Source organism: Anastrepha obliqua, chromosome 6, assembly GCF_027943255.1.
Source record: "Anastrepha obliqua isolate idAnaObli1 chromosome 6, idAnaObli1_1.0, whole genome shotgun sequence".
In the NCBI taxonomy this organism is placed as follows: Eukaryota; Metazoa; Arthropoda; class Insecta; order Diptera; family Tephritidae; genus Anastrepha; species Anastrepha obliqua.
Window position 1 is genome coordinate 14843996 of NC_072897.1, and position 11578 is coordinate 14855573.

General features: G+C 36.9%; 1 protein-coding gene across 1 annotated transcript in view; it reads left to right on the forward strand.

Moving 5' to 3' along the window:
- The window catches only part of LOC129250150 (43 kDa receptor-associated protein of the synapse homolog), a 45595-nt gene extending 34841 nt beyond the window's left edge, over positions 1 to 10754 (forward strand). The window contains exons 2-8 of the mRNA XM_054889794.1: positions 8616 to 8698; positions 8751 to 8914; positions 8976 to 9638; positions 9708 to 9806; positions 9894 to 10085; positions 10176 to 10375; positions 10655 to 10754. Coding sequence (XP_054745769.1) covers positions 8616 to 8698; positions 8751 to 8914; positions 8976 to 9638; positions 9708 to 9806; positions 9894 to 10085; positions 10176 to 10375; positions 10655 to 10754 — 1501 coding nt within the window. The remainder of the gene's footprint in view (positions 1 to 8615; positions 8699 to 8750; positions 8915 to 8975; positions 9639 to 9707; positions 9807 to 9893; positions 10086 to 10175; positions 10376 to 10654) is intronic.
- The last annotated feature ends 824 nt before the right edge of the window (positions 10755 to 11578 follow it).

The following is an 11578-nucleotide window of genomic DNA, read 5'->3' on the forward strand; positions in this document are numbered from 1 at the left end:
AAATTCATGTAAAGATTCATCAGCTTCGCAACTCATAATACCACCCTCTATAATTTGTAGGCTATATTTTCCCGTAGCACCACATACACGCATAAAAAGCAATAAAATTGAAATTCCATCGCGAGCAGTAGTGGTTGCGGTAGCACACAGTAGTAGCCCTACAAGACAGCTGACTATCATATAAGCACTCATCTTATCATCATCATAATTCTCATCCAACTACACATTTTTGTTCTAGCCATGGGAAAGTTCTGATAGCTTCCCCTTGTCGGTGTGGTATTCTATCTCTCTTTCACCAATAGCAATTTCTTATAACTGAAAAATATATCTACTATGCTCTAAAGGCAAGGCAACTAATCATTTTTATTCTTACAATGTAATAACTGCTGATAACTAAACTCTTCATTGTTGTCAAATGGGTTAAACTACTCATTGTTGTCATCATAAACTCATCAGCACAAATGGCCTAAACTTTTCATTGTTGTCATCACAAACTCATCAGCACAGATTCATCAATATTGAGGGGTTTACCCATGCCTGAAAAGCATCCAATGGGTCCAATGAAAGGGTCCTCTTTAGGAAAACCAACAACAGAACCTAAAATTGGCCATAATTTCCGATTCGAACTTTTAAATACTTTCAGGCCATTAATTCCAACGACTATATAAACTTTATCTAAATCTTTCAAATATTCAAAATCTTTTGACTTAAAAAAAGACTGAATTCCGAAAAAAAGTAACTCACCTCCTGCTATTGTTACAATATCTACTGTTTCTCGACTAGTACCTAAAAGAGTTTTAGCGGATAAAGGTAAGTCAGTCAATGCACTTTGACTTATATTATTTCCAACAGCCCATGCTTTTAGCTCAATATTTCGGTCATAAGTTGGAATTGTATTTTCTAATCTATCATCTAATTCTCCAAAGTCAAATAAAAAACCCTCGTCATCACTACTTCTATCTGAAAAGTTTGCGTTTGATACAGAAATATTTTGAAGACGGGCGGCTCTACTATTACTATTACTGCTATTGGTATCAACTTCCATTTGATGAGCAAGTTCGTTCAGTTTTCTATGTTTTGCAACTGGCGCTTTAAACAGTGTATTCTCCTTGATCATCAAGTTGGCAAGAGTCTTTTTATTTATACTCGTAATTTTAACTAAAATATTGTACTCTAAATTTGAGTTAGTATTTAACTATGATACTTAAGTTAATGTTACTAATTTACAATACCTTATTTAGAATTCAACTTATATTTTGATTGTAGGCAAATTGCCGCTTTTATTTCGTGTATGATCTTCTGAAAAAAAAAATTTGTTAGTTAGTATTTAACTACTTAAGTTTATGTTATTTATTTACAATACCTTATTTAGAGTTCAACTTATATTTTGATTGATGGCAAATTGCCGCTTTTATTTCATGTATAATCTTCTGAAAGAAAGAAATTTTTTTTATTTCTATATTATTATTTAATTATTATTATTATTTTTATATTATTATATTTCTTATTTTTACTTTTTATGAAAATATTATTTTATCGCAATTTTCACTATTTTGAACAAAATATCACAATTTCTTCAGAGCAGCCACAAAACTGCAACTTCACACGTTGTTGTTGTTTTTGTTGTAGCAGCATAAGCATTCTCCATACATATACGGGAAATACTGCTGAAGTGAAAGTCCTTGGCTTGGATATAAATCCGGTAACGTAGAACCGACTGTCGTAGGAACACCACTTCACACTTAATTAGGTTTGCTTATATTGTCACAAATGTAGCCGATATATGTATCAGCCTTTTGATTTCTAGTACTTTTTATAAATTACAATTAAGAATTAATAAAAATATTTTACGTTAAAAATGCTTATTTTACCTAAACACAAACACCGAAAGGAAATATTATTCACTTATAAGCATTCTTTATGGATTGAACATTTTACTGAAACCACGAAAAAATCACATTTGGTTAGAATTTGAATAAACATACATACCAGATTCACATACGATGTATTCACAATTCAATTTCGCTTATCTCACTGCGGCAATATTTTAAATAATGATACAGAAAGCACAACCGCCTTTCAGGAAAATATTTAAAATCGTGGATAACTAGATGCGCTTTTTGTTTGAAAGCGCGCTTAGAAATTTCTTTCAATACTTCTCAGCATTGCCAATTCCTGGGAACAGCTGATAGTCGAAATGGCGTGCTGCCAGAAATAGAGCACCAAAAATAACTAACAAAAACAGTTCGTTTTTACGTTAAAGGAAAAATTTCTCGATTTAAATATAATATGTACATACAATTAATTATTTTAACTCTTTCCGTCTCGGTGGTTAGCGTTGCTAACCACCTATTTGTTATTTTTTTTACGACGGTTGGGGACATTTATGTTTTTAATTTTGCACGAATATTGATTATTGCTTCCTTTTAAGTGAAGAGGACGCTAATAGCTAGAAATACACCCACCACGTGTTGAGAAAATTTAAAGTAAAAATCCGTGGCCGCGCGTTTTTGTGAAAGCTAGAAGTAAAAATTCATAATAAATTCAATAACGCAATTTATGGTTTGATTTTTGTTCAAATTTAGTTCTTGTGGTGTGTTTGATACCAGTGGTTGCTTTCTCGCTTAAATTTCGATTATTTTACGAATATTTCTTATAATCAGTGGTGGTTAGCAACAATAACCACCGTGACGTAAGTGTACCTAGAATTTGCTTTTTTATACGGTCACTATGAGTGGGACTTTCTTTGGTATTTACAATATTTTAGGCAATTATTTCAATAATGCAACTATCATTGACGCAAAGGGAAATTGAAGAATGTTTGTGTGAAGATTTACCTTCAGGACCTGATTGTGAAGCCAGTTCCGATGAGGATGAAAATTTAGACACGCCTGAGTGGCCAGTGTCAAAATCGATATTGGATGTGTGTGGGGCAGATGTACAGAATATCCATGAAGAGCTATTCATATCATACCATTATCAAACTTTGTAAGTCAGAATAATAAGGTTAGCTCTACGATCTTGCAGCCTCCTAAATGGAAAGGACCTTCTCTATGGATATACCTGGCGAGTTTGTTGAGAGTGTGGGATTAGCTGATCATATAATCAGCTTGGAAGATGTAACACCATTCCGATTGTTTCGCATGTTTTGAACAGAGGATTTGGTTGAGGTCATAAGCTTTCAAACTAACCTATACGCAACACAAGAAGGTAAACCTTTTTCTCCTACCAGTTCTTCTGAAATACAAACTTTCTTGGCCATAAATATGGTGATAGGTATAAAAAGCTACCGACAAAGATTACTGGTCTTCTGCTCCTGATTTACGTGACTCCTACATTTCCAAATCATAACATAACATAACATAACATAACATTACATAACATAACATTACATTACATTACATAACATATCATATTCCATTCACCAACAGCTATCATTTGATACCCATATTGTACATACACGTCCGAAGGTTACCCGGGTCCACGTTTTGACCTATATCTCGAGCCCTATTTCCAAAATAAAATATAATTCATGTTACTCGTGGAGGATGTAGCTTTCGAATGGTCAAAGAATTTTTAAAATCGGTCCAGTAGTTTTTGAGCCTCTTCAGTACAAACAAACAAAGTTTTCCTCTTTATAATATTAGTATAGACAACATATCTTATAAGGTATATGGTAAATATTAAAATACATTTTTTCCTTCATATATAATAAAAAAATTAATAATAATAACATTAAAACAACAGGTATTATTAACAAACTTGGTTTTATTTTAAATTCTTGAAGTGAATCAAATTAATAATAATCAATAAGAAGGCATATGCAAATACAAATACGTGAATTTATATATGTACATATGCGCATATACATACATATATACGCTCGCTTAAGTAGGAGAGAGCAAGATGTCGAACGTTGCTGTTCGTTTGCTTTGTTTGTTTTGTCGTTCGTTCCGCGCTTTCGCTTGCAGTTCATTCAATGCAATGAGCAAGGTAACGACATATGAGCAAGGTAACACTAATGAGCAAGGTAACACTAATGAGCAAGGCAACGACACATTTTTTCGTGCGTGCAGCCTGTTAAATCGAATTATAAGACGTTATCACGTCAAAATAATTAAAAGTTATCTTCGTTAATCGTTATTTTTATTTTTATACTGCCTTAACATATTCTATGTTTTTTTTTTTGTAATTCACATTTTATGTTATAAATAAAAATTGGAATATTTTATGTATTTCTTTATAATAAGGTTTTTCGTATTCATAACTTTTGTGTGTCCATTTTGAATATTTCATTTAAGTCTGATTTTTGAATTTTTTGCATTTATGTAATGGACTATGAATAAGTTCGTGCGGTTTTACAACAGATGGCGTAACTTGATTATTATTCCATCGATCCACATTTCCAAACATTCATTGGAGAGCTACTGTCGTAAGGCACAAACGTCAGTATAAGTTTTTTATTTGAAGCTTAAACAACAATATTTTTACCACACTTGAAAATGTCGAATTTCGTGCCAAATAATGTGTTTTTGCGGGGAATTTTTTAATATGAAGAAAAAAGCAGCCGAAAGTCATCGTATCTTGGTGGAAGTTTATGGTGAGCATGCTCTAGCTGAGCGAACGTGCCAGAAGTGGTTTGCACGCTTTAAAAGTGGTGATTTTGGCTTGGAAGACGAAGAACGCGAGGGTGCGCCGCCAAAGTTCATGGATACCGAATTGGAGGAATTGCTCGATCAAGATCCAGCTCAAACGCAAGAAGAGGTTGCAAAAACTTTGGGAGTTGATCAATCAACCATTTCCAAACGTTTAAAAGCCATGGGAATGATCCAAAAGGTAGGCCATTGGGTGCCGTATGAATTGAAGCCAAGAGACGTTGAACGCCGTTTTATGGCATGCGAACAACTGCTTCAACGGCACAAAAGAAAGGGTTTTTTGCATCGAATTGTGACTGGCGATGAAAAGTGGGTCCATTACGACAATCCAAAACGTCGGGCAACGTATGGATACCCTGGCCATGCTTCAACATCGACGTCGGCGCAGAATATTCATGGCCTGAAGGTTATGCTGTGTATCTGGTGGGACCAGCTGGGTGTTGTGTATTATGAGCTACTGAAACCGAATGAAACGATTATGGGGGATGTCTACCGACGACAATTGATGCGTTTGAGCCGAGCACTGCGAGAAAAACGGCCGCAATACGCCGATAGACACGACAAAGTTATTTTGCAACATGACAATGCTCGGCCACATGTTGCACAAGTGGTCAAAACATACTTAGAAACGCTCAAATGGGATGTCCTACCCCACCCGCCGTATAGTCCAGACCTTGCGCCATCCGATTACTATCTCTTCTGATCGATGCAACATGGCCTGGCTGACCAGCACTTCCGTAATTACGATGAAGTCAAAAAATGGATCGATTCGTGGATTGCGGCAAAACCGACCGAATTTTTCACAAAGGGAATCCGTGAATTGCCAGAAAGATGGGAAAAAGTAGTAGTAAGCGATGGACAATACTTTGAATATTAAATTTGTAACCATTTTACGTCAATAAAGTTTCAAATTTCGAAAAAAAACCGCACGAACTTATTCATAGTCCTATTATTTTATACTGAGTGTGCTTATTTTATTATACCTACTTATATGTATCCACATTAATGAAAATGTGGAAATTGAAAATTCCCAATTTTTGTTTTACAAATATGCAATCAATATTTCTCCCGTAGTGGCATTACTGACGAATGGTAAAAAAATGAGCATTTCAGCAGCGCTTTCACGAGAAAAGGATTTCACATTTAGTTATCTCTTCTGCTCATTCGACAATATTTTTCGATTGTCAATGCGCATGTATTAGAAACCAATAAAATATTTGTATTTTGTTGGAATTTTTGCCAAAAGTACTCAGCACTGTCTTGTAGCGAGTGATTCAGCCGACTACGTATTCTACGAAATATCGTAGCAATTGCAATAACTGTTATGAGTCAGCCATTTTTTATTTTTATACTGCCTTAACATATTCTATGTTTTTTTTTTTGTAATTCACATTTTATGTTATAAATAAAAATTGGAATATTTTATGTATTTCTTTATAATAAGGTTTTTCGTATTCATAACTTTTGTGTGTCCATTTTGAATATTTCATTTAAGTCTGATTTTTGAATTTTTTGCATTTATGTAATGGACTATGAATAAGTTCGTGCGGTTTTACAACAGATGGCGTAACTTGATTATTATTCCATCGATCCACATTTCAAAACATTCATTGGAGAGCTACTGTCGTAAGGCACAAACGTCAGTATAAGTTTTTTATTTGAAGCTTAAACAACAATATTTTTACCACACTTGAAAATGTCGAATTTCGTGCCAAATAATGTGTTTTTGCGGGGAATTCTTCTTCATTATTTTAATATGAAGAAAAAAGCAGCCGAAAGTCATCGTATCTTGGTGGAAGTTTATGGTGAGCATGCTCTAGCTGAGCGAACGTGCCAGAAGTGGTTTGCACGCTTTAAAAGTGGTGATTTTGGCTTGGAAGACGAAGAACGCGAGGGTGCGCCGCCAAAGTTCATGGATACCGAATTGGAGGAATTGCTCGATCAAGATCCAGCTCAAACGCAAGAAGAGGTTGCAAAAACTTTGGGAGTTGATCAATCAACCATTTCCAAACGTTTAAAAGCCATGGGAATGATCCAAAAGGTAGGCCATTGGGTGCCGTATGAATTGAAGCCAAGAGACGTTGAACGCCGTTTTATGGCATGCGAACAACTGCTTCAACGGCACAAAAGAAAGGGTTTTTTGCATCGAATTGTGACTGGCGATGAAAAGTGGGTCCATTACGACAATCCAAAACGTCGGGCAACGTATGGATACCCTGGCCATGCTTCAACATCGACGTCGGCGCAGAATATTCATGGCCTGAAGGTTATGCTGTGTATCTGGTGGGACCAGCTGGGTGTTGTGTATTATGAGCTACTGAAACCGAATGAAACGATTACGGGGGATGTCTACCGACGACAATTGATGCGTTTGAGCCGAGCACTGCGAGAAAAACGGCCGCAATACGCCGATAGACACGACAAAGTTATTTTGCAACATGACAATGCTCGGCCACATGTTGCACAAGTGGTCAAAACATACTTAGAAACGCTCAAATGGGATGTCCTACCCCACCCGCCGTATAGTCCAGACCTTGCGCCATCCGATTACTATCTCTTCTGATCGATGCAACATGGCCTGGCTGACCAGCACTTCCGTAATTACGATGAAGTCAAAAAATGGATCGATTCGTGGATTGCGGCAAAACCGACCGAATTTTTCACAAAGGGAATCCGTGAATTGCCAGAAAGATGGGAAAAAGTAGTAGTAAGCGATGGACAATACTTTGAATATTAAATTTGTAACCATTTTACGTCAATAAAGTTTCAAATTTCGAAAAAAAACCGCACGAACTTATTCATAGTCCTATTATTTTATACTGAGTGTGCTTATTTTATTATACCTACTTATATGTATCCACATTAATGAAAATGTGGAAATTGAAAATTCCCAATTTTTGTTTTACAAATACGCAATCAATATTTCTCCCGTAGTGGCATTACTGACGAATGGTAAAAAAATGAGCATTTCAGCAGCGCTTTCACGAGAAAAGGATTTCACATTTAGTTATCTCTTCTGCTCATTCGACAATATTTTTCGATTGTCAATGCGCATGTATTAGAAACCAATAAAATATTTGTATTTTGTTGGAATTTTTGCCAAAAGTACTCAGCACTGTCTTGTAGGGAGTGATTCAGCCGACTACGTATTCTACGAAATATCGTAGCAATTGCAATAACTGTTATGAGTCAGCCATTCACTCACAATTTTGCTTCGTATGGCCAAAACTTGCATATTATTATTCTTCAAAATTGAGTTGACACAGAGGAGCAGCATTTCAAAGTGCTTGCTTGGGCAGTGGTAGCCTGATTTTTTTCGTTTATAACCAGCAAGACCAACACAATCTCAGTTTTTGCTCACCTCAGTTGTAAAAAAACCACTGTCATCTCACATATTACGTTGGCAAATCAGTCGATTCCTTCAAATTCGCTAAGAGTCGATTTGTCTTTCGATGAACGACATATTGAATGTAAAGGTGGCGCCCATTTCGGGCCTCTATTCAGCCCTCAGTGAATTCCCGGAATCGCGGTGTGTGTAACGTCATATTTGTGCAATTTATTCGCATGTTTCTTGCGAAGTTTCTTTTCTTTGCTTTTTCACATTTCCCTACATATCTGCGAGAAAAAATTGACACGCGATTGATTAAATTACTGTACTGTAAGATTACAAACATATGTTAAGTACAACATCATCAAGACGCCCTCTACAAATTGTAGGAGAAGCAGGGCCTACGCACTTTTCGTGGATGAACTAAATTTTTGGTTGAATTTAAATTAGATCAAGGCAAGCTATATATTTGCTGGCTCTAATTCAATTAATGTTGTTTTATTTTAATTTTTAACGAAATATTAGAATAGGTTTAAGAAAAAATAGGCTATGTTTTCGGTCATTATTTAAAAATTACCTATTTGCAATACCTATTTCTTTTCGAAAAAATAAAACGTATTTTTTGGGGTCAGTATACCGCATAGCCATAATTTATCAGCAACACATTTGCTGGCCTCCCCGGATGGTTCACGTTACTTACTGGAAAATTCCAATGGTAGGTAATGTCAGTAAATTTTTAATTATTCTTATTCAGTGTAACTTTGTAGATCTGCATCAATTAGATGAAAGCTATTCTCGACTGCCTGGTTGTGGCTCAGGTACTGATGGTACAGCGCTCTGGACGCGACATGGCATATCCAATCATAATTCCATAATAGGATGTTTTTTAATCTGTCAACGCAGTCTAAAAGAGTATATGGCACGACGAAAGGTGAATAGGTTTTTCATGCTTCGAAATTTTAAATAGCCTTTTATCAACAAAACATCCACAGATTGAGCGAGGATTGCGTCTATATGAACAGCATAACCAAAATGCTGCGGTTCGCATTTGGCGGAGCGCTTTAAAAGCGGCCATTCGTCGCGAGGATTGTTTTCAGTTACTTGGCTACCTCTATCAGGCTCATATGGATTGGGGTAAATATCGCGAAGCGATCGAGTTTGGGCATCGGCAGTTAGGCATTTCCGAAGAGTTGGACTCACCTACGATGAGGGCGGAAACTTATCTGAACTTAGCAAGGGCCCATGAACGATTGGGCGGTCTTGAACGAGCACTCAGTTATGCTCGCCACTCATTATATAACGAGTGCGGTTCGCAGTGCCGTACTGGAGGCTTAGTCCACTTGACAGTAGCTCGCGTTTACTTGGAAATGGGTGGGTTTTCACGCGCGCTTGAAAGGTTACAAGGAGCACACAAAATAGCTACGACAATTGAAGACCCATCGCTGGAGTTGCAAGTTTACGTTGCGCTCTCTGAGCTATTTGACCGTTTGCAAGACAATGATAAAAGTGCAACCTATGCATCCAAGGCCTATGATCTATCACGATCATTGCAACTGCGCGATCTTAACTCGTCACATCATCGGGCTGCATTATTGCGCATGGCATCTGCTCTTCGCAAACAAGGTGACCTAGGGGATGCACATGACTATTGTATGGTGTGTATTGAAGATTAAGACATAAATCGATGATTAAATTAATATGGAAATAATATTGTGTTGTTTCAGGAAGCTACACGCCTTTCACTGATCTCGGGGGATCAAGCGACATATACTCGTAGTTTGCGGGTGATGGGAGATATCTACCGCAAGAAAGTGGACATGGATGTGAGTTAAGTTCGGATTTATTGTATATCTATACCTTTTTCAATTAGTAAATTGTATGCGTTGCAAATATGTGTACGAATTTTTCAGCGTGCCTTTCGACAATACGAACAAGCTATGGGTACTTCAGCTACACTTGGAGATCGTATGGCTCAAATGGAGGCGATGGATGGGGCAGCACGCTGTTTAGAAGATTTGCGATTACAGCAGAAGATTTGCAATTGTCGTCCACTTGAGTTCAACACGCGCCTGCTAGAGGTCGCAAGCACCATTGGCGCTAAGGTACAGTGTTGCAGTGTGATTTCGGCTACACAAATTTTTTCAGCCACTCAATAATTTTCTCTTTTATTTACTAATTAAGTTTTTTTTTAGCTCCTTGTGCGTAAAATACGTAGTCGTCTAGCTCTTATCTACCGTGCTCTCGGAGATGAGGAACAATACAATACACATTCACGCTTAGCCAGCCAAACAGATGCAGCGTTGGGGCTATTTTGTGGTGCATGTAATGAAACCTTTGGCTTAGAACCGGACTCAATTGAAGCATTGCCTTGTGCTCATATCCTGCATGCCCGGTAAGAATCTACAAGCAATGGAATAATTAATTACAATTCAATGTATGGTTTCAGTTAGCTATGCACGAACAATTTTTAGAACTTTTAAACTTTTTTTTTAAGTTATTACTTTTTACATTATGGACAAATTGCATCGAAAATCACACTAATCGTTATGAATTTGTAAGGCTACAATAACTATTGGCTTCTTTGTGTAGACCATTTGCTTCAAACAGCCTCACAGAAATATGTAATTTCGGAAATCAGTTTCCACACTCTGAACACTTTTTAAATTAACAGCCATAATGCCAGAGGCCGACGTAACCTAGTGCGCGACTACCGTTCGGTTAGTCCTGTGTACGATCTCGACTGCGAACATAAAATATCACACAAGGGATAGTTTTTGGGCAAATCCACTTCAATCAGCTGGAGCTACCAATTCTCGGCGAAATCAGCGTAAATCACTAAATGATCAGATCTCAATCTACATAATTTTTCTTGTTCCGGATGACTTTTTGTTGAGGATTTTTGAAGCGTAAATGAGGAATCGCTTTCATTACGCACTAAACTAGATTCTTTCAAATATAATTTCATGGTCTTGGTTGTTGCTATCTAACTATTGTCTTTTAGCCGAAGTCGAATGGGTACCATTTGGGAGTACACGGGTTCAAAATAAGTTGTGGTCACAAAACAACAAAATGCTAGACATTTTTTTTTCTAATATCGGTCGTTGCTCGGCGGGCAATGGCCAACCTCAGAAAGAATTTCTGCCATGACACAACCATCTGCCGAGTGGAGGAGGTATCAACTGCAGGTCACTCCACATGTGGAACAACATTAAGATGCACACGAACAATTGGAGGCGGAGCCCAGCCAAGAAGGGATGTACGCGCCAGTTGTACACATATGTGAAACAACGCACAGTAGAGCCGGTTAAGAGTGATATTTTTAAGGTTTCTCAACTTAAGCCAGGGTATCTACCGAACTACGACCACACATAATTTTATGAATGCGTTTTAAAAAGCTTAGTACTTAGTCATTTAATTTATCTTACAGGAAGATTTTCAATCAGTTTTTTTTATCAGCAGACGAACTTAATCGTTTCCAAAAACAGGTAGGGAATTCTACTAATATAAAACATAAACTATAAATCCGTTTGTTTATTATTCATCATAAGCATAGGTTTTTCTTTTTGGAACTCTGAAACAGTTTCAAGTTTCACTC